This window comes from Danio rerio, chromosome 7 (assembly GCF_052040795.2).
Source record: "Danio rerio strain M-AB ecotype USA chromosome 7, GRCz13ab, whole genome shotgun sequence".
NCBI lineage: Eukaryota > Metazoa > Chordata > Actinopteri > Cypriniformes > Danionidae > Danio > Danio rerio.
This window is the reverse complement of record NC_141027.1, coordinates 31944418-31968829: the sequence shown is the minus strand read 5'-3', so window position 1 is coordinate 31968829 and position 24412 is coordinate 31944418. Positions and strand designations below refer to the sequence as shown.

The following is a 24412-nucleotide window of genomic DNA, read 5'->3' as shown; positions in this document are numbered from 1 at the left end:
TTTAAGTTCAAAAACTAATCCTAATGTGTACTGTGAGCTTAATCCATTTGAGTAAATAAAGCATTTTGAGCGCAGTGAAACCCAATAAATGAAGAGAACTCAAACCAACTGAGTCCTGTAAAACCCAATAGGTTAAGGCAGCGCAAACCATTTGAGGAAACCAACTTCTACAAACCAGAGTTAAAAAAACTAATCTACATGAGTACTGTGAACTTACTCCATTTAAGCTGAAGTAATGAGATATTAAGTTAACTCATTACCTTCAACACTGAGTTCAAAACTCTTTTCAAATGAGTAGAATTAATGTCCAGTAGATTTTGAGTTAAGTACACTCATTTCATTTGATAAGGTTGACTTTTTTGTTTTACAGTGTACTTATCTAATATGAACTATCTATCTGTGTAGTAATGGGAAAGTCACCTATGACTGGCTGACCACCATCAAAGCGAGGCGCATCCCATTGGACAACGCAAGAATCTTCACCAACACTCAAGATTCGGGGGGCTTCAGGTGGGTCTGGCACATCTGTAAAACATTAAAAGCTCAATCACACAATTTTCTACATAAGGGACAATGGAAGTCTGGCAGAGCCACAGCGAAGGCATTTTTTCTCCTAAATGTCAGCTCTCCGCTATATTTCTCAGGGTACTGCAAATCTCATAAGGGTAATACACACAGCGTGCTTATTAAAGGGTTAATAAAGAGATCTGTACAGTTCAGGTTTTGGTCTTTTAACATATATTTTAGTATCTTAATAGTGTGGCAGCAATCATGAAAACAACTTTGAACCAGAAATGCCCAAATTAGGGCCCGTGGGTCAAAGTTGGCCCATGGTAACCTTTGATTTGGCCCACCATCCCACCTAAGATAGGGAGAATGATGGAGATGGATTAGAGAATTATTTCTAATTTATTGTGACCTTTAATTTGTTTCTTTTATTGTAAAGCTATAAAAAGGCTAACTGAAATTAATCATTTAAATAGTGTCAATCAGATTTAGTTTAAAATGTACATACTGTCACCCAATGGATGAAGGACTTTGTTGAGCAAATCAAGGCAAAAGCAGGTTCAGCTTGACTAGTGTATTCAGCACTGAACTCCAATGGGTTATAAATGTGATTGCTTACGTTTTTATTGCAATTATAATTTAAAACCTGCATTAGTTAATATGATTAAAAGTAATGTTGTCACTTTATTTTTTAATACCATGAAATAAATTAGGGAATAACCCATTGCTACTTTAAAGTAAAATAGTTTGGTATATTTATCTTTGGCCAATGGCCATCAATGATACACAGTTTTTGGCCCTTTATATGAAAACGTTTGGGCACCCTGCTCTAAACACTTTATTTTGATAGCATCCAATCTGTTTAAAACCTGTAATTTTGCAACTACATGAAAACTAGCAACGGTTTACGTATTAGTTAACTGTGTGCTTAATAGCATCTAAAAACATTTCTTCCAACCCTAACCTAATAGTCTACTAATTTTCTAATGACAGTCAGGTAACATGTAATTACAAAGTTGTTCATAAAGTCAACAGAATATCTAAAGCGTAACCAAAGATCTCATTCAGTACACAACAGGATATTACAGCATGGCCCATAATGTGATTAAGCCCTAACTTCAGCCTCCCAAGGAACAGCTGGGAAGTGACGAGGGGGTTTTGAAAAGCTTACCAACAACTTTGACATTAATGTCAGCTGTATCCTCTCCAGCTGGATTGCGTACAATGACAGAGTACACGCCTTCATCCTGACGCTCCGCCCCCTCAATGGTAAAAATGCAATGGCCTTTGGTACTCTCCACATGGACACGCCCATCTGAGTCTGTCAGCACCTGGATCAGCCCATCAACAACCACATGGTAAAATAACAGTGGTTTGCACATCAATCTGGTTCAGTCGCAGGCTCCTAATGATTACAACTAGGCATTTAAGATCTATAAGGATGCAATATAATATTTATAAAATTGCAAATTATATATTTAATGCACGTAGATACTTCAGATATCTGAAATACCAGATATCATACATTACCTGATAAGTAGTTCCTATAATTGGATGGTGCTTGCTTACCTTGCTTACTTCATACTTCATGAAAGACACACTCACCTTTGTAGACACAACAGTGTACAGAGTTGTGTGTAGTGTACGTGAGGCATTTAAATAGCAGCATCATGATTTCACAAGTGTGAGGATTTGTGTGTCAAAGTGATGCTTATGTTAATATTTGAGCAGCTTGTTTCTGTTTCACCCAGAGATAGTCAAACCATATTTAAAGATGCTTTAAAAATGTTTACAATTTGACTTAACAAAAAAAGACCTTAAAATCAATTTCATATTAAATATTGACTATATATATATTGAGATATTGGCTATAATACAGCATCAAACATACTGTAAGTTACCATAGAGCACCCCACTGGATTAAATCGATCAAGTCTGCATCATCATGCAACATGGGTCAATAACAGCAGATCCAACATCACAGCCAAAGCAAGAAGCATTTGATCGTGTGCACTGATTGTACAAGCAGCTAGGGATTGTTAAGGCTCACACTCACTTCACCATTCTTCATTGTCCATGTGTTTTTCGGGTCAGGATGCGACTCTCCCTCCTTAGAGCTATCCTACATGAGCAGAGCAGAAGCCGTGAAGCCGTGGCAGTCAGGTCAGAGGTTAAAGCTGTAATCACATTAGGCACCGTAACCTTGTACCGGGCTCTAGTACCATTCCCACAACCTCAGTGTACTACACTGTCGTTGCGCTTTAATGTTCTGGAGCGTGCTTAAAATCATTTTCCACACAAGATTTTGGTATCAATGAAAACATGAAGAAAAGCACTTTCATTTAAGGGATGCCTAATCACTTATTCCTTGCAGCGATTTTTACTTAATTGTACCAAACATATTAAGGAAATTATTACAGGAGCAGCTAACGTTGATGAAGTACTTAGCAGCCTTATTGGACCCTTTTTACATTTCCGGGTTGAAAGGTAGAAAGGGAGAGTAAAACAAATAGTTTTTTACAATCCTATTTGCTGAAATAATAAAAGAAATTCTTGATGGCATTATCAAAACTTTTAGAAAAAGTGGAAAAAATAGTGTGTGACGATAGCCAGAAGAGAGAACAACGTTAAATTTAAAGTCCTGCCCATACACTCTTCATTAAAAACACCATGCATAAGCAGTATTTATATAATACAGTGGTTCTCAAACTGTGGTTCATGTACTAGCACTAGTGGTACGCAGGCTTCCTTCAAGTGATATGTGGAGGAATTGCTGAATAATTAAAGTAAAAAATTAGCACACTTTGAACCCTTTGATGCAAACGATAACGCCGATGTGATCAGTAAATTGATTTTAATAGACTAAACCTTTTATTTTATTTTATTTTCAATTTTCTAATGTTTGTTATCTATTCTATCATTTGAAGCTAATTTCCTCCCCATATTTGTATAAGTTGTTGGGGCAGATCCTGAATTTTTATATCCCTATGTTGAGAGGTATAGTTTGATCAATTGCTTTTCTGACACACAAAGCCTATACTCTAACACACAGTAAGCAGATCTGAATTCTAATTTAAGTATGTAAATTTAATTTGTATATTTAAAATACAAGTTAATGTTTAGATTTAAAAGCTTTATGTTGCATGTATATATGAATTGTTTGTATATTAAAAAATATCAAAAAGATTTTACATGGATATGATGACATTTAGCATATATTTACGAGGTCCAAGGAACATTTCCAGGTTTTGATAAATAGGCTACTATATGAAAATACTTTGCATTTAAATACAGCAGTTTTCTTTTAACTTTTTAAGAACAGTGTCATTTTTAATTAACCTTAAATTAACACATTTTAATTTAAACGTTGACATTATTATTTCTTTTTTTACCTGTAAGCACAGTGCAGTGTTAATGTTCAAACTATTTATAATATTTAAAGTGGCTGACAATAATAAATATTCTTAGTAAGAAGAATTAATCTGCCACGTTTTTGAACTGTGCAGAGCTGTAGCTGCCTATTTAGGTCTACTATGCTACTGCACTTCAATACTGGTTATTATGGTGGTACTTGGAGAGACAATTCTTTTTTGACGTGGTACTTGGTGAAAAAAGTTTGAGAACCACTGATATAATACATACATTAATACATATAAATGTTCATATGTTTTTAATAGAATGTTAGTATTAAAAACTTTCAAGGATTTAGGATGCTGATGACGAGTCATAAAACGAGTCTTAGCAGTCTTGTGAAAAGAGTCCATTCACAATCTACAATTACTAGTCATCAATAATGTAAGAAACAGACACGTAGTAGACCTAAGTATACTTAAATGAATGAAATTCATTGAAATATGTTCAATCCAAGGATTAACAGAAGTTAATTGCACTGTAGCAGACCCATAGCAAGCCTGGTGAAAGGGGTGGTTATTTTTTCTCAAAAAGTGGACCTTATTGCAGTTATTTGCCTTATTTTCAATAAAAACTAGGAGGTTTAAATACTGCATTTTAGCAACATTATAAGCACTACTAGCTTGTCAGATGGTCATCATAATCACACTTTTTAATGTACCAAAACATTTCCCAAAGATTTTGAATAAATAAATATTTTATATATATATATTATTATTTTTTTAAAATACAAATATCATTAGGGAAAAAATAAATCTGTTAAGGCTTTAAATTAAAAACTGCATATTAAGGCAAAGTAAATTGTGATATATTAGGCAGAAAACTAACTGTCTAGCACATTTAACTTTACTGTCTTTACTAACTTTACTATGGCCACTTGAATAATAAAATAATTAAACATAATAATAATAATAAAAATAATAACAATTTAGAGCTTCCTGATTTTTCAAGCCTCTCTTGTAAAAATTACATTTCTAAATTCATGAATAAAAACATAGCCTAATATTAGGATTAAAAATATCTTTTCTACGCTTCGAAATTAACTTTTGGTGCTTCACATTGTTTTATTGTTTTCTTTCAAGAATAAGGACCAAAGATTTAGAATAAAAGTTACTTGTGAAATGATTTAGCTATTTAACAACAATACAGTCGGCCAGTAGTGAAGTAGATGACTTCACTTACATCAACTTTTTCTCAGTTTTAAGGTCTCCTTTAATGAGTTATTTTCACAATTTATGATGTAATAGCAGTCAAAATAAGAAAAATCAGCTCCTGTATGGGACAAATTCTGGACCTTTGTCAGTGAAGGGTGGGTCTTTCGAACCACCCCAAACACCCCTGGATACAGGCCTGACTAGTCAAATGACAGATCAGACTTTGTGGGTTAAATGTGCTCGGACACGGTTCAGATGGTCTAGTGTGAGTACATCCTCAATCTCCCATCTCAGCACAAACCTCCCAGTCCCAGTGAGCCTCAACAAGACTTTCTGGTTATGGTTGGGAGATGTTATAGTACCTACCTGTCAAGGCTACTGAAGCCCAGATGCTGGATCTCCTGTTACATTTGCAGGACAACATGGCACAGTATTACAGTGCAAGCATACAGTACACCACAAACTGAATGAACAATTATTTATAATGTATCAACATTCTAAAAGTGTCTAGCACAGGTTTACATCTACTGTAAATGACCAGGGCTGGGTTTTCCCAAAAGCAAGTATATCCAACAGACTGTTATGTTTTCTATGATCTACTTAGGATTACCTTTCTTTTGGGAAATTTGGTCTAGACCGATTCTCTTAGACAGGGATTTAATAGAAATCAATATTAGAACAAATTTAATGCTTAACTCCTACCTTTTCTCCTTTTGTCCAAATCACAGTGGGGGCAGGATCTCCTGTAATTGGTACATCTAGTCGCAGTTTGTTTCCAGCCACAACCAAGATTGTGGACTCAGCAGTGCGGCCCATGCAGTCCAGATGAATCTTGGGAGGATCTTAAAGTAAGCAAAAATACTATTAAGACAATGCTCAAGTGTTTTCAACCACTCCAACAATGTGTTACCCTCTTCACAGTTTTTCTTTTTAAATCATTTGATGTAGTTTCTACAAATACACTAATAAATAAATTGGATTAATGCTGTTTTTGTTTTTGTTGTTGTTACCTTGGCGAGGAACAAAGTCAATCTTCACCTCTGTAAAGTAAAAGATATATATTTTTTAATGAACAGTGCCACAAAAATACAAAGTTACATTTATTTAGTAATAATAAATAGTACCTAAAAAGTTGAGCTTGGCGGAGAGATTGAACGCAAAGCCTTCAGGAACAAAGGTGTAGTCACCCTCATCTTCTGGTTTCACATCATCAATGGTGAGCTTGTGAATCCTAAATATGCATATATAAGAGTATTTTACTATTTAAACATAAGCAGCTATATCAAAACTCTGGCGTCTTGGACATTACAATAATTACAAACATCCATACATCTATAATAACGTCTCTAGTAGACAACATTCGAAGTGAATCAAAAAAGTTTTGCAAAATTTTCCTAGGACAAAAATGAGTGTTGTTCAATAGTTTAGGGCAACTTTGATACAGGTTAATGATCCACTTCAAATATTGACTACTATATTGTAATGCCTGTGGACTGTTTATTGATTAAGATGGACCCCCATATATTGCTATATTTTTGATAGCCTCTGTTTTTAGTTCAGAATTTGTGTGGACCATTGTTTTTGAATCGGTTTGCATTATAATTAATTTCTATTGTACATCATGTGAATTGTTTGGGGTTGTAACCAAAATAAAAACCAATGGTAAAATTAATACTTGACATTTTACAGCATAGTAAACTACAAATATGGCTGGGGGAAGTTGATATTTACCTACATAATTTGAGGCCTTCATTAAGGTTGACACTTTTTATGTGTTTGTAAACAACTTGTTACATAACAGGTAAATGCATTTTCTACACGATCATACAGGTAATATATGTGTATGTTCGTAAATTTAATTCAGTAATTAAATAAAAAAATATTTAGGCTACTGTAAAATGATTTAATTGATGGATGAGTGTGTATACATTAACATTAGACTACATACTGTATAGCCCACACACAGTCATGCCCTCACCTGCCGATGTGTGTGATAAGAGTTCTGGCATCTGGTTTCACCTCCACTCCATTTTTGTACCAGATGCCTTTCACATTCTCATCAGAAACCTCACATTTGAACACAGCCTGATCTTTGGCCTTCACTGTCAGGTCAGCAATGCTTTGATAGACCTCTAGCTGTTTCTCTAAAGGTCAGAGGTCAAAGAGAGAACAAAGTCTTAGTTACATGCTAAATAAGGAGGGTTAGCACATTACATCACATAGGCTTCATTTTTAAAAACATTTTTGTATCCTGGTGGAAATAGCATGTAAACACTGCAATATTTGAACATAATAATTATGTTCAGTATCATGGAATTATAATCTGATACTGTATAAATTTTAAAGGGCACCTATTTTACCGCTTTTACAAGATGTAAGGTAAGCCATTAGTTTCTGTAAAGTTTCAGCTGAAAATACCCATCAGATTGTTTATTATAGCCTTAAGAATCTGCCCATTTTGGTGTCTGAGTACAGTGTAGCTGTTTTTGTAGCCTGTGGCTTTAAATGCAAATGAGCACCCACCGTTTTCATGTGCACATCTGCTTCTCATCATGGGTTATGTCAGATAAACAGCAGTCAGTGATAGAGACAGACTCAGAATAAGTCAAAAATACCAAGCAAGTTTATTTCATGTATTTGTGGTGGAGTTTATTCAAGCCTTTCTGAAATGATGAGTCTCACACAAATGCCGTTTGCAGTACACACATTTTAACGTTTTTTTGACACCGTTACGTGGTGATTTTAGCAGCTAAGAATTGCAAAGTGATTTTACAGCTTTATTACAAACATGCTTTGTTTTAAAAAAGTTTTAAACTTACAAAACTTTTATAAATCACAGACAGTTGGAACAGATCCTTTAATCCCTGTTTATTTGTAAAAAAATGTTTTGTGGACGTGTAAACATGTTTGGACATGTGTATACATGTTATTATACAAACATGGCTCCTGTAAATCACAGGGAACAAACACAAGCAACGCGCGCAGTACAGCGCATTCAGCCTGGTTTTCGGTGAGCGAGAGCGACAGTCTTCAGACCAACACGCATGATCGTGTTCATCAAAAGTGCTTTACAAAAGTTGTGTGTAAGAGGGAAAGATGTCTTAATGACACATTTGAGGGCTCCTAGGCAAAGGAATGAGAGGGGTCTGGATGCAGACCTGGTGCAGTGCAATCTGAGCTGCATCCAATGCTTTTTAATAAGCTCACCTAACCCCACCCCTAACCTTATCTCAGCTTGCCTCATAAAGGCTGCATCCAGATACTACTGAAAGGAATGCCTCTCGCTTGCTCTAGGTGTCACGTGCAATCGCTCCCTCTGCTTTCACGGCACTTGCTCTTTCTGTGATGGTGCTGCACGCATCAGTTCCCCGCATTCCTCAGAAGTTGGTGCCCAAATTGACACAGGTGATAAAAAGATTAAACTTCAGTCATGTTCATGTTATTAAACACTATCAAAATGTCTACCGTTGATGATATTAGACTTCTGTTTTCAATTGCGATTTTAACACTTTTAATATAGGAAGTCTTTGGCTATGCAGAGACCATTATTAATCAGAAATCTATTGTACATAGTTTTATGTTAGGAAATGCAGTATTGAATTAACAAACAGTTGGCAAGTACTGTAGAACAGATGTAACACATTGATCAAATGTAGTTTTCAGTCACGCTCATGTAAGTCATATTCAACTCGTTTAGTTTTGCCTTCATTCATTTTTGATTTCTATCTTCATTACATAATTTATTTACAACACATTTTTAAACAAGTTTAACTCACTACTATCTAATATCTACTTTATCTACTACCCATAGTGACAGTTAGTGCATAACATTTTACTAGTTATTTTGCAAGACAGTTCAATTCAATTCAGCTTTATTTGTATAGCGCTTTTATAATGTAGATTGTGTCAAAGCAGCTTCACATAAATGGTCATAGTAATTGGATCAGGTTAGTTCAGTTTTTAGTGTTTAAATTCAGTTCAGTTTAGCTCAGTTCAGTGTGGTTTGAAATTTCAGACAAAGTTGTATTCAGACAAAGTCCTTTTAAATATTTTATTGTCTTTTATTCAGATCATTTAAAGACTTAATCAGTTAACTATGAAAGTTAAAATCATTAGTTAAATTATTTTGTAACTGATTTGTTGTGTATATCAAAAAAATACAGTAAATATTTCTTAAGGAGTCTAATAAAATTGACCTTCATTTTGTTTAAATTAAAAAACTGCTTTTATTCACAAAATAAACAATAAGAAATACGACTTATCATGACTCTAGAATAATTATTTTTTTAGGAAACACTGAAAATTTTCAGAAACATTATTTTAAATAAATAGGAGGGCAAAATAAATTGACTTCAACTGCAGCCCTATCTGTTAAAGTTTACAGGTACAACCATGTGCCTTGCTGTACTTGAAAATTAAATGTGTTATCCTACACCAGTACAACGTTACTTGTCAAATAAATGAACAAGGAAGATTATTTTGAGTCTAAGTTGTTTAATTAACTTGTTTATGAAGACTGCTGAGTGAAGCATGAAAAAAAAGACTTTGATTAATTTTTAAAGTATTTTGTGATGGATGTTAAAATGTGCCTCCCAAAAGTATGTGATAAATAAAATAAAATGATGTGATAAAAGATTTTTCCACCATCCACCATAATTTTGTGACTAAAAAGTATCGGTTCAGGCACCGTTTTGCCACCGGTATCGTTTTAAAACTATCAATTTAGCACCGGTATCGAAAAAACCCAAACGATACCAAACCCTAGTTATAACAAATAATTCCATTAACGTCTTTGTGTCATCATGCTATCCACATTTCCTCCAGAGTTTCATGTAATTTCGGGTGTTTCATTTTTAATTTGTCGACTTAAACTGTAGTTTTTCACTTTCACTTTCATTCAGGAACAATTCCTACATGCCCCCTATATGACAAACGAGATATTGGGTGCGAATATGAACTGGGTGTTGTTTTAATGGAATTTGATACTGCACGACAACTAAGAGAAAAAAAACTGTGGTCTAAAAAAAACTGTGTGTCTGTGTTCTATTATTGACTCAGTAGGTGCAAAGAATAGTGTCAAATAGCTGTCTGGATAGATTATCCTGTCACAAAATGCGGCAAAAATCCTACACGATGGTAATTGTTTGATTGCGGTGTTTACATGTCTGTACTGCACTCAATAATGCGACTTAAATTGGCATACTCCACATGTCTTAATTCGATTCCTGTTTAGTTCAATTATGACCTTAATCAGATTAAATTAATCAAAAATGGCAGTTAAAATGGTAGACTCTTCACCAAAGTTTTGTCTTAATCAAATTAAAATTGGATTATTGGTGTCCATGTAAATGTACTCAATGTTAAATATTTTCAAAGTACATAAGATAATATAATAAATTAACGGCTAGGTGTATAATAATATAATCTCATATTTTGTTTTATTTAGCTATTTTCAAAGCTTGACAGCCACTTCTCATCATTCACTGTCATCAAATGGCTAAGAAGAGTATAAAGATCTTGCGATAAAATATTCATCTGGGTTTGACTGAAGATGCAGGTGAGTAACTGATTTAAATTTGGCTGAACTGTCTCTTTAAGATTATAATGAAGAGAGGTGGAATAAAGAAAGCTAACAATCCAACCGCAGACTGGTAGGGTTTCAGTACTGCTTGCCAGCTGTTTTTTTTTTCTTTCTTTCTTTCCTTCTTGGCAGCCCTTGTACTTGATCAAAAGCCCAGACAACCTGGTAGCAGACATACCTGGGTATCAGTTTGCTTGTAAAATGTTCTACATGCTTTGAGCCTCAGAATAGGAGTCAGAAAGAAGGAAGGAGAGAGAGTGTGTGTTTGAAAGAGACAGAAACAAACAATAAAAAGAAATGGGAGAGAGAAAGGGAATGAGTCATAAATCTTTCTTAGATGCTATTAAAAGAGAGGGACTGAGTTGTGTGTGACAATGACAAAGAGAGAGAGTGAGGGAGGAACAGACAGAGTCACCTGCCCTGTTAAAATATATGGGTCAGGCGGTCTAACAATAGCTGGCATGTGGGCAGTGTGAGTGGTAACCTTGTACAGAAGTGCTGGTGGCCATGTTTTTTTGCACTGACAAGTGGCGAAGTTTGAATGACATGGCCATGGGAGAGTGAGGTTTAAGGGACGAGTGAAGAATGCTGTTAGATGGCTTTAACCTGACATGAAATCTTTTAGATCCTAAATATTAAATGACTTTGTAACTGCCGCATATACTGTAGCAAATACAGTGCATCTGGAAAATATTTACAGCGCTTCACTTTTCCCACATATTTTATGTTACAGCCATATTCCAAAATGAATTGAGTATTTCCTCAAAATTCTACACACAATACCCCATAATGACAATCTGAAAAATGGCTGTACACCGTCGCTTCCCATCCAACCTAATATAGCTTGAGAGGTACTGCAAAGAGGAATGGGCAAAAATTACCAAAGAAAGGTGTGCCAAGCTGACGACGCAGTAGGTAGTGCTGGCGCCTCACAACAAAAAGGTACAGGTGAATTGGGTAGGCTAAATTCTCCATAGTGTATGAGTTTGTATGAGTGTGTATGGATGTTTTTCCAGAGATGGGTTGCAGCTGGAAGGGCATCCGCTGCTTAAAACATATACCGGATAAGTTGGCGGATCGTTCCGCTGTGGTGACCCCAGATTAATAAAGGGACTGAGCCGAAAAGAAAATGAATGCTTGTGGCATCATATTCAAAAAGACTTGAGGCTGTAATTGCTGCCAAAGGGGCATCAACAAAGTATTGAGCAAAGGCTCTTATGTACATGTGCATACCATATTTTACAGTCTATGGTGCATACTTATGTACATGTCATTTTTTAGGTTTTTTATTTTTTATAAATTTGCAACAATTTCAAAAAATATATATTTTTGTTGGACAGGCCAGTAGCCTGCCTATTAAAAGAGGAGGTTCTTTTTTCCCCAAAAAGTGGACCTTTTTGCAGTTATTCGCCTCAAATTATGAGGTTCAAATGCTGCATTTTAGTGACATTTTAAGCACTAATTTGTGCTAAATTAGGTTGTCGATGGTTATCATAACCACACTTTTTGATGCAACAAAGATACTTCCTACATTTTTGTCAAAGTACATATCATACTATTTTTGTTCTCAAAAAATGTTTATTTACAACTGTGCATTTAATCTGTCAGGTTAATACAGTGTTATATAATGTAATGGGACTACAATTTATTATCATGCATCATAAAAAAACCAACAAACAAGCAAACAAACAAAAAACTGGGAATCTGTTAAAACTTATAGGCAAATAGCCTTTAGCCTATAGTCAAATAACAAATTGGCCAGCTAATCTCCACAGTCAGAAATTGTCCATTTAAATAATAAAAGCCTTCTTTTATTGGTTATTCTTCCTAAAGCCTTCTTTTATTGGTTATTTTCACATTTTATGATGGTATACTGTCAAAAATGGGTATCCCCCCCCCTCCTTATTTTTTTCAAATGTGATAAGTTGTATATCTTTTGCTGTTTTTATCTAGTAAAATTAAACACTTCTCAAAAAGAAAAAGAAAATCTGTATAAAATATTTTTGTCTGATGATTATAGAAGTTTTTTAAACCCTCACATTTGAATTATTTAATGTTAAGGATGTGTCTTTCTCACAGTTTTAGAGCCAAACGCATCTGAAAAAAACAAAATGTGTATCACTTTAGAATAGTGGTCCATTTTTAATGTTTGTTAATGCATTTACTCACATTAACTACTGTAAGTACTGTATGAATAATCTTGTAAAGCATTTGTTAAACATAGTTCAACAATAACCAATGCATTATCAAAATTCAAAGTTGTGCTTGTCAATATTTAAGTTTATGCACTGAGTTAATATGAACTAAAGTTATTTAACTTATCTAACATTATCACAGATGAATAAATACCGTAATGAGTGTATTACTAACTGTTCATGTTAGTAAATACATGAATTAACATTAACTACAGGACCATAATTTTTTAATGTTACCAACATGTATTTATCAAATAAAACAAAATTATGACCATAAATATCATAACAAAAATGTAAAAAAAAAAGTAAAAACTTTTTGTTACTTAAGCAATAATCTGCCAAGTTCTTCTTTAAAAGGAGATCACACTTAAGTGCTCCAAAGCATTCAGTCCTATGCTCAGATCACAGGTCACAGCTCATAAATGGATTATAAATACTCCAAAAAAACATAACTTTGTATAATAAAACTCCCTATAAAACAAAATGTTAAATAAAACACATTATATTTAAGGTGTTGAAACTATCCAAACTGAGATATTTACCCTGAACCATGAGCTCTGCTAATGACTGTCCTCCATTGGTTTTGACCCGGTAATGTCCACAGTCCTCCTTGGTCACATCGTTAATGATAAGGACATGCTTGCATCCATCTTTCTTAAAGCGATACTTGAAGGACTCGTCTCGGGTGAGTTCCACACCATCCTTTTCCCTATACAGATAAGACAGTTGTTATTTGTTAATATTAATTAATATTGATTAATACTAATGCATGCTTCTCATTAAATTGCATTTCACTATAAACATGTTAATTTTAACTTGATTTGAATTAATAAGTTCTTTATTCTTAAATATGTAAAAATGGGCACATTATTTTGTATTCTTAACTGGATTTAAAATTGTAGCAGACTACGGTTATATGGACAAGTTCAATCCATTTGTAACATAATGCTCTGAACGTATATACTAGACGATTCAGCCAGACCACAAGACTACACACCTGTCAACTGTAGAAACAATGTCTAACTGACAATTCCTCAGACATAAGATCTCACTGACACGAGATCTCTCAGAAACATGTGTGACTTCAGAAGAATCACATAAATGGAGGAGAGTTGACGTCATCAGCTATTCTTTGTGTGTGACGTTTTACCAAAAAAAATGGCTGGAAATATGGGTTTATCTTTTCTCCTCTGCTTCATTTTCATGACATGTTTGTGTCTTGAAGCTATAAAAATCCAGCATTAGATTAGTTATGCTTTGTCGCTCTCATTGGCTATTGTTGGTTTATTGTTAAAAGCAGCCCAATGAATGCTTGAAATTTACAGTTTGACTTTGGGGAGGTTTTAGCTCAGTCAGGAGCAGTAAAATAATCATTATCACTACGCAATTGATTTTTCTTTGGACAGGAAGTTGGTTGTGACAGGCTGTGTGTCACCCCCGCAATCAGAACAGGCTTAAATTCTTCAGCTATGTGGCCAGCCTTAAGTAGAGTAAATGTCTGGCAAATATCACCTGAGATAAGTCTGACATTTGCACTGGAAGATCATGAAATAAAGGTAATGAAATTTAAAGTTTGAGTTTAGGAAAAAAAAGTCATAAAAAGAGTATAGGAGAGTTTTCAATAAACCAAAATAGATTGACTTTTGATTTCATAGTCTCTTATACAGTAGTTAACTAAAATGCTTGAAAGAACTGGAAAAAGCTACTGAAATGACTTTTGAAACTGGCATGACTTGTGAAACAAACCAGTAAAGACACCTTGAATATCGTATAATAATATACATACAAAAATAAACTAGAAAAGCTCAAGTAAGAGGACTAAGAACACCTTTCACAGACAAGACCTGACCACTAACACAAGAAAGAATCACGAAAACACCTGGGCCCAGTTTTTCAAAACATTTAATCTGGATCAGATTGGTCCAGATTTGCAAATGTTCCAGACACATTTATAGCAGTTTTAAAGGAACATTGGGTTGGATCACTGTGAGCAAATCCTGTTTACCAAATGAAACCAACAGTATAGCCTACTGGCTTAGCGAAGAACAACAGTTAGGCAAAATACCATTGGCCACCAACAGTTATTGTTTGTTTTAATGGTAAGAAACAGAAACACTCAACGAACATCACACTAATCAACAAACATTTTACATTTTTTGATAGTTCTAAGGGCAGCACAGTGGTGCAGTGGGTAGCATGATTGCCTCACAGCAAGAAGGTCGCTGGTTTGAGCCTCGGCTGGGTCAGTTGGCATTTCTGTGTGGAGATTGCATGTTCTCCCCGTGTTTCTGTGGGTTTCCACTGGGTGCTCCAGTTACCCCCACAGTTCAAAGACATGCAGTACAGGTGAATTGAATAAGCTAAATTGGCCGTAGTGTATGGGAATGCAAGAGTGTGTGGGTGTTTCCCAGTGTTGGGCTTGAAGGGCATCCACTGCGTAAAACAAAAGCTGGATGAGTTGTCTAAGCTGAAAATAGAATAAATGAATGATTATTTGTTCTAATACAATACTGCTTTGATATTGTTTTGTCGTTGTTGTTTATCCTATTAGATGTGACATGCTTCATATAGGCTTCAATCATGATAGAATTGCTATATAATCAGTAACCATTAAGTTTGTGATCATTCACTTAAAAAATAAAACTTTTTTATATATTTATTTGAATTAAAAATTACAACTGAATCCACCCTTCTGATGGGATCAGGATAACCCTGTTTTTTTGGATAAAATAGATTCCAATCTAAGTTCAAAGTTTTGAATTACGCAAAGGCCAGGTTTAATCCAAATCAAATGTAAGATTGGATTACATGGTCTGATTTTAATTCAAAACCCCTGTTACTTTTGAAAAACCCATTTCCAAGATTTAATCCAATCTGTGATCGTTGTCTGGTGAAATTATACTAAAAAGTTACAAGGGCAGGAAACAATTCCTGAAATTGAAGAAAAAATAATTTAAATTGATGATGACCATGATGTATATTTATTAATAGCAGCCTCTTGAGTCTAGATTAGTGAACATTATTACTTATACCCAAGTGGGATAAATCAAATTGATGAAGATTTACGTTGATAGATGCTAATCTTTTCTCATGTACTCATAATCTTTTGTTACCAATGCAGTTCAAATTAGGCACACAGAACCACATTATTACACTATTACCCTTGTAATATAAACTGATGAATGATGTTTTGGTTCCAGCAACAGAATCTATTTCGTCATCCACTCATCAAGAGAGGTGCCATAAACTGCCGGTGACTTTCTCATTCCATTCTAGGAAACTTGTGAGGTGCTAAAAGGCTGCTATGACCTTTTCCAGGCACTGATCATTTACAGCCCAGGGTGATATAGAGGCTTGGCCAGAGCTATGGCAGAACCAGCACTCACTCACGAACCACCATCTGTCAGTCAGTGTGACTCACCCAAGCAGCCAAACTCGCTCATAGAGACACATGTGCCATCTACTGGACATCTGAGCAACGCCAGCACTCTGCCACATCCAAGGCAACACATCAAAACTCATTTTCTAGTGTGATTTTTGCCTTTGGTCTTATGAGGTTTGCTACAAACATCTGCTTTTTAAATGTTTAATCACACACCGCTTTTAATCTGTCCTTGAATTTGTGTTACAAAGGGGAAAATGAAGTGCTTTCATATTGACAGACCTACCATTTCACCTGAGCTCCCTCTTCAGACACTTCACACTCAAACTCCACTCGATCTCCTTTCATAGCCATCTGATCCTCAAGGTTGCGTACGATCAGTACAGGAGGCTCTGGGGATACAAAGTGATGGAAAAAATAAATGTTTTATTCTTTTATTTTATAAATTGTTCATACTCCTGGAAAACTCAAACTAAGTTATTTTTTTTCAACAGGCAAGTACTTTTATTACTTCTCATTCATTCATTCATTCATTCATTCATTCATTCATTCATTTTCTTTTCGGCTTAGTCCCATTTTTAATCTGGGGTTTGTTTACATTTTATTTATATTTGAACAAGCACTTTAAATCAGAATTTGACAGGGGTATGAATAATTTCAGGCTTGGCTGTATATATTTGCTAAAATATCTGTCTTAATTATAATATGTGCATTAATTGGAATGTGTATAATTCTAATCTCCATCTATGCAGGTTAATGACCTTTAACAAAGAGCTCAGTGACGGTCTTCTCATCTCCAACCACACACATATAAGCTGCATCATCTGACAGGGAACAGTTGTTGATGGTGAGGAAGCGTTTGTTGCCAACACTCTCGAAGATGTACCTGTGGGGTAAACAAATTAAAATGTCAGTAGCATTTCTAGCTTGGTTCTCTAGATGGAGACAAAGCATCACCGTTGAAGAGACTATACAAACATACAGGAGGAGACTGTATTAATACATGTGAATGTCAGAAATGAACAAAAGACTTATCAAGGGAAAAAAAATCAAATAATTTGTTACTTTTATAAACATATGAAAACAGTCATTTTAAAATTCTGCAGTTTTAGTGGCATTATGAGGAGTCTTTATTGTTGTTTATGGTGTAAAAATGTATTACAAGTTTATTACAATGTTCTTCACTCTAAGAAAAGTTTTCAAGTGGATATTTTTTCCTGAAAGCGTCTTTGTTGAACTTAAAAGTAGGGCTGGGCGATACGGCAAAAATGCAATCTTGATAATTATTTTCCATATTGAACTATAACGATATATATTTCAATATAAGTTGGCAATGCTTTCAGATTTAAAAAATTACCCAACAACGACTGACGCCACAAAATTAGAGGGTCCATTAAATGGCATATTAACATATTTAATAACATATTTAATAATAACAAATTTTTTTAGCCAATATATTTTCGGTGCCCAAATATTTGGTACATCTAATTTCACATTTTAGTTGCATATGTCTGCTGTGTGATTGGCTCCTAGATCAATATAGAGTAAAAAAGTCCAGATCTTATTGTTATTGACATACATTTTATTGCCATTCATTATAATATATATAGTTTATCGGCTTAGCCCTACTCACAATGATTCCTCTATGTCGCTCTCTTTATTTTTAAGAGGCTATATTTAGAGTGGGTTTTATTTAACTAAGGTCACTGGGGATCATTTTTAGGTGACATGCACCAACGGTGCAAGGACCCTCTTGGTATTGCTCCATTTATTTTTCTATTGTTATTTCAGTCTGTCCTTAAACATCTGACAACCTCCGTCCATTGGCACAGTTGACATCTGAGTCCACAGGTCTGCTATGTATTTTTGGAAAACTGTCCTTACATATTCATAGTTGGCGGGCTGTTTGAGACATCTAACCTCACAGACGAGCCCTAAGGACGCTTATCATGTATAAGGGTTCATATTGTGCACTCACTTGCTAGGGTTGACAGTGGAGAGAAGGGAGAGCAGGACATCCACCCACAAGCACAATGATGTCAAAAGGCAAAGAAATAGGTAGATTAAGCAACGACTTTAAAAGAATGCATAATAAATGTAGCTCATGTTTATTATATGTTAATTGTGTATTTTTACCATATACGTACCTTCCAGTTGGGTGTATCTCTTGTCCATTCTTCAGCCATTTAACCTCTGCATCTGGATTGGCCACTTCAATTTCCAGTTTGATCTTGTGTCCCTTTTCGACTTGGTATGCTGGGTCCAGCTTCTTAAGAAATGCTGGGGATAAAAAAGGATGGAAAGCTCAACTGCCATTAGAAAGTTACAGTAGCACTTAATTTTTATTTTTTCAATTTGTCTCTGAATCTAACCTTAAAGGGATAGTTCAACTGAAAAAGGAAAATTTACTCGTTATTTACTCACACATTCCAAACTTTTATGAGTTTCTTTGTTCTGTTGAACACAAAAGAAGATATTTTGAAGAAATTGAGAACCATTGACTTCCATAGCAGGAAAAACAAATACTATGGAAGTCAATGTTTAAAGGTTTTCAGGTTTGTTCAGAATATCTTTGTGCGTGTGTTTTTAACAGAACAAAGAAACTGAAACAGGTTTGAAGGGTGAGTAAATTATGACAGAATTTTCATTTTTGGTGAACTATCCCTTTAATCAACAGTATGTGGTTACTTTGTATAACTCTTAGCTAAGTACAGGCTAAGTACATGTGCTGTAAAACAAAGCACAATTGAATTAAAATAAATGTTTATTTTTTGCTTTTTTGGACTTTGTAGTCTTGTAGAAACACTTTTTTTTTTTTTGAAACTTTTTATTTAAGATTTTTCTATATAATTATTTTACAGAACAACCCCTTCCCCCAAAATTTTTACTCCTTACACACGAGGGGGAAAAGAAATAATGAAATTATAATAATAATAAAAAATAAAGAAGAAAATAAAAAAGTTAAAATAAAAGGTATTGCCATCATAATTACTTTCCAGGGGATACATCTGTACATCAAGTTACATTGTATTGCATAGTAGTTACATCAATTAACAGTCATGTTAAGGTGAGGTTAAGCAATCTCTAAATATACATATCCAAATATGTTGTAATACTTTTCCACCTCCTTAGAAAAATATCAGTTTTCATCTGTAGACATGCAGTCATTTTTTCCATTATATAGACCTGTTTAAGTCTCTGAATCCACTGAGACACTTTTGGAGAACTTTCTTCCATCCAATGTACTGTTATCATTTTTTTTGCAACCAGTAATAATATCCTTAGGACAAATCTTGCTTCCTTATCAAACATCTCTTTGGGCAGTGCTCCCAGTAAACACACAACTGGATCGAGGGGTATTTCCCTATCTAATATATTATCTATTTCTTTTTTAACATTTTTCCAAAACTCTTGAATCGTAGGACAGTCCCAAAAAATGTGGGTATGGTCTCCAATTTTACCACATTTTCTCCAACACAAAGCTACCGATGGTCCTTTTACGTATGTAGAAATTACAAAAGGAGTATTAAAGTATCTCATTTTTACTTTCCAATCAAATTCTTTCCACAATTGACTATTAATTCCTTTATGACATCCTTCACATAACTCAGTCCAGACCAGGCAGACCTCATCCTCGATTATGGTATTTAGTTCTAGTTCCCATTTTTCTTTAACGTGATCAGTATTTTGTACAGTATTATTTAGTAATCTTTTGTATGAATGGGAGACGTGATTTTTAGCTGGAGTGTTTTTTTCTGTAATATTTATGAAGTATTGCTCTATTTTATTTGGTTCTTGCATGATTAGAGCTTTTTCTTTATGGTATGTAATGTCTTATTTGGAAGAACCTATACATATCTTTTGGTGAAATATTAAATTTTTCTTGGAGTTGTGAGAATGATTTAATTTCTTTTCCAACGAATAACTGATTTATTGCTATAAGACCTTTATCTACCCATATTCGAAATCCACCATCCCACACAGATGGGAGAAACTCAATGTTTCCTACTATAGGCATGGCCCTGGATATAGAATCTGGACCCCCAAACATTTTTTTTATTTTATTCCAAATTTTTAGAGTATGTTTTATCCATTGGTTATCTATTTGAATTTTTGGAGCCTGTTTTACATTTATAAAAGGTAGAACGGACAGTGATGTCTCTTTTATTGTGCTTTGTTCAATTTAGACCCATCTTGATTCTTTATTACTTTTAATCCAAGCTACTATTGCGGTTAATTGAGCTGCCCAGTAGTAATATTTTAGATTTGGTAAGCATAAACCTCCTTTATCTTTTGATAAAAGCAATGTTTTATATTTTATCCTAGCTTTCTTTTTCTGCCATATGAATTTTCCAAATATTTTATCTAACGAATTAAATTCTGAGACAGGCACATTTACTGGGAGAGACTGGAACAAAAAAAGAAATCTGGGTAGTATGTTGGAAACACTTTTGAAGAGTGTTTGGAGAAAGAGACATTTACATGAGCATATAACATATTAACGTTTGATGTCGTATATTAGACAGATCGATTTAAAGCTATAAAGCACCTGAAGGTAAGAGAGCAAACTATGCATAATTTCTCTATATAGTCTTTCACTCAGCCCAATTCATAAATGACTTGATATGAAATGTTAAATATTGTAATGGATTACGTTTGCACTTAACAAGTTACTCCAAACCTGCACTTTTCTTTTCTTCCTTTTTCATTTTTTTGAGTCTCTTAAGCATCCCCCGCAGGTCTGTGATGCCATACTGGAAGGCGATCTTTTCATACTCTGATGGAGGAGCTTTCTGAAGGATATCCCATACATCTACGTCTGGCTCTGTGCTCACATGAACAGCTCTGCAAACAGAAGATGGAAACTGATAAGGACAGTTATCACAATGTCTGATTAATCAAGACAGGTAACACTGAGTTCACAATGTGCTAAGTTGGCTAAAGGAAGAATTTAGCAAAAAAATTAAATAAGGATCATTTATTCATTCCTATGTTTTATCAAACCTGTATGATTTTAACTTTGCTTTTTTTGTTTTAATTGTTTTACTTTTATTTATTTGTAAAACTGTATCTCTTTTGATATTCACTCCTTCCTTATTCCCTTTCTACCCTAGCTTACCTTGTATTTATGTAACAGAAAGTTTGTATTAGGAGTTACATTGAATAAAGTAGTTTGTCATTATCCTCCTTGCTGTACTTCGACATGGCATTGGTATTTGCTTGTTCATTTTTAAATTTTTTTTGTCAACACAATGAAAGTCAGTGGGTTCCAAATTAGTGACTCCTTTTGCCTTATAATAACTTGATAATAGGCCAACTTGTTCTGCACAACAACAAAATCCTACAGTTTTAAAATGACATTAATAAATTATGTCAAAATTCTCATTTTGAGTGAACCTTGCAAAAATGAAAAACAATTCACCCAAATGAGAGCAAAACAAGGCCTTCCTCCATTGACCACCCTTAATGTTGTAAATAGATTTGGTAATATATGAACGCAGTGAGAAAACCTTTATAAAGCAAATGCTTAATTTGGATTTATCATGCATTAAGTGTATGGATATTGTGGGCTAATCTGCATGCCATTATGTGCAGTAGTATTATCAATAAGTTGTATATTAAATAACATTTATGTCACATTAAATAATATTTGTGTTTAAGAATATCCCACAGTTTTAGTCACTGGTATACTGCTGCAGGTGCCCAAAACTTGCCATTTTTTCCACACGCTGTATACGTGTTTTTCATTTTTTGAAATCTGATCAAAATATCTGTGACTTTAAACTAATAAAAACTTGTGCTACAGTTCTACAGATATTTTCCATAGATGTTGAAAACTATGAGCATATTAAATGTCATTTTAGGCATATTATTTATTAAATTTTGTAGCTTGTTTACAATAGCAGATAATAATTCAATGTCAAGTAAATAATAATAATGTTATATATATATATATATATATATATATATATATATATATATATATATATATATATATATATATATATATATATATATATATATATATATATATATATATATATATATATATATATATATATATATATATATATAATTTATTTATATGTGATTAATATTATAACTTACCGCTGGCCCGTTTTTACGAAACTGCTGTACTTATGTAGAGGCAGAACCACAAGCGTCAAGCATGGTAAGACAAACCACATCAGATTATTGCACACTATCATTAGCAATGCAATGTATGAACATCAAGACAATTTTACACACACATTTACAATTCAGAATTATACAGGCACTTAAAACATGCAAAATCTACACTGTTTTCTGCAGAAGGCTTCTCGTCAAACTTAAAAATAAAGGTTCTCTATCAGCATCTTTGGTTTTGTGAAAAATTTTTAACACCAATGGAAATTGGTCATACTATAAAATAATCTTTAGATCCTTAAAATGTTTTTTTTTAATTAGAAAAACAAATGTTTCTTTCATGAACTGTTGACTGAAAGGATATCAGGGGAACCGACCCTTGTTCTTCTATGGCTACCTCAGAACCTTCATTTTTAGCAGTTTGGGAGTTTTTTTTATCCATGTGTATGTTTATTAAACTAACTGAAGTATCAATAATTTTTGTGAACACATGGTGTTTAACTGACATAACTGATTTGCTATGCTGTCGTGTCAGATGCAGTGAATGTGGGATGAATGCAGTGGGATGTAAAACGACAGGAATCGTGACAGTTCTAGGTTTATTAATGTGATTAATTAGGAGTATATGAGTAATGATGGAGTTTGCTAAAAATAATTCAAACGTGGCTCTCTGTCTATCTATTTCCAAGTGGGTGTGCAGTCTGCAGAGTGGAAAAACAGAAGAACTAAAGTTGGCAATCAGTGGCTGATTAGGAGAGAATGATCAAGGTATCGCACAAACAAACACTTGCCAGTACAACACTCAACATTCCATCATGCACAAGCAGGCAGTTCAGTGTGGCTCACTTACTCTCTGAATATGGGAGTGGCAAGGTCATAGAGGTGAAAAAGAAAACAAAATTTTACATAGGTGAGCCTTTGAAAAAAATATTGATAAGGCTTTACTTGAATGAGGTGTTCATAAGACTGTCATGACACAGTTAGAACCATGATTTTTCATAAATGTGAATGATATTTTAAGCATTATTATAGGTATGGATAATGAATGTCTTTTGGTCAGTTATGTCATTTTAAATGCAAATAAGACATTGTTTGTGATGTCTTTGTTATCACAACTTGACATAACCAAACATAACAACCTGTCTTTGTATTTGTTATGACAACTTGACATTACCAAGATAACATGTTATAAATCTGTCATAAACATGACTTTCATTGGGTCACTATAATTGTGTCATAAAATATTTTTATGATGACTTTTATAGCTTTATAACAAAGTCATTTATATTTAATGACATTTAATGATGTTTTAATTACAAATTCAATTTGAATAACTCTAGGCGGGGTCAACAAAAATATTAGGGATGCTGCTAAAAATCTCATGACAATTAACATAACAGACTCTGAGAGATTATCTTTTCTTAGTAGTCGAGTCCATTCATTCGTTCATTTTCTTTTCAGCTTAGTCCCTTTATTAATCCGGGGTCACCACAGCGGAATGAACCACCAACTTATCCTGCACATGTTTTACGCAGTAAGTGCCCTTCCAGCCGCAACCCATCTCTGGGAAACATCCATACACACTCATTCACTCTCATACACTACGGACAATTTTAGCTTACCCAATTCACCCACATGTCTTTGGATTGTGGGGGAAAGCAGAGCAACTAAAGGAAACCCACGCGAACGCAGGAAGAACATGCAAACTCCACACAGAATTGCCAATTGACCCAGCTGAGGCTCAAACCAGTGACCTCCTTGCTGTGAGGCGACAGCACTACCTACTGCGCCACCGCGTCGCCGTAATGTCGAGTTGTGATAACAAAAATACATAAATGAATGAGTGAATGAAACTTATGACAGTTTCATAAGCATGCATAAAATCTCAAATTCCTGATGTTTCATGATTATAAATGTTTTATTACAGTCTCAGGAACACCTACTTAAGTAAAGTGCTGGTAAAATATCTGGATTTAATACACAGTTTATTCATAATGCCATTGTTACAAACTACAACCGAACTAGTTTCAATGGACATAAAGAGCAATTCAGAGCC

The 24412-nt window shown here is 34.2% G+C and overlaps 1 protein-coding gene and 2 long non-coding RNA genes across 12 annotated transcripts in view; 2 read left to right on the top strand and 1 right to left on the bottom strand.

Moving 5' to 3' along the window:
• The window catches only part of mybpc3 (myosin binding protein C3), a 61140-nt gene that overhangs the window by 20189 nt on the left and 16539 nt on the right, over positions 1 to 24412 (bottom strand). For 3 of the 9 annotated variants that reach the window (XR_015494787.1, XM_087259466.1, XM_087259469.1), the window contains 13 exons: positions 22339 to 22362; positions 20912 to 21075; positions 18378 to 18510; positions 16992 to 17116; positions 16517 to 16622; positions 13391 to 13557; positions 7051 to 7216; positions 6197 to 6303; positions 6083 to 6112; positions 5775 to 5914; positions 2564 to 2629; positions 1679 to 1838; positions 421 to 525 (listed from right to left, as the gene is read on the bottom strand). Coding sequence is in view for 7 of the 9 variants with exons in the window: in XM_087259466.1 (XP_087115592.1) it covers positions 421 to 525; positions 1679 to 1838; positions 2564 to 2629; positions 5775 to 5914; positions 6083 to 6112; positions 6197 to 6303; positions 7051 to 7216; positions 13391 to 13557; positions 16517 to 16622; positions 16992 to 17116; positions 18378 to 18510; positions 20912 to 21075; positions 22339 to 22362 (1493 nt within the window). In the remaining 2 variants the exon portion in view is untranslated. Of the gene's footprint in view, positions 1 to 420; positions 526 to 1678; positions 1839 to 2563; positions 2630 to 5774; positions 5915 to 6082; positions 6113 to 6196; positions 6304 to 7050; positions 7217 to 13390; positions 13558 to 16516; positions 16623 to 16991; positions 17117 to 18208; positions 18212 to 18377; positions 18511 to 20911; positions 21076 to 22338; positions 22363 to 23206; positions 23210 to 24412 lie in introns of all 9 variants that reach the window. The other 6 variants (XR_015494788.1, XM_087259468.1, XM_087259471.1 and 3 more) reach the window with 3 other exon arrangements.
• LOC147836014 (uncharacterized) lies at positions 8367 to 15817 on the top strand. 2 transcript variants are annotated; one of them, XR_015495800.1, is made up of 4 exons: positions 8367 to 8477; positions 10519 to 11641; positions 11839 to 12539; positions 12637 to 15817. It is a non-coding gene; the product is annotated as an uncharacterized LOC147836014 (long non-coding RNA). The 2 variants fall into 2 exon arrangements; XR_015495801.1 differs by lacking the exon at positions 8367 to 8477 and having other exon boundaries at positions 8806 to 11641.
• LOC141375385 (uncharacterized) lies at positions 19320 to 23890 on the top strand. Its single transcript, XR_015495807.1, has 3 exons — positions 19320 to 21137; positions 23046 to 23124; positions 23818 to 23890. It is a non-coding gene; the product is annotated as an uncharacterized LOC141375385 (long non-coding RNA).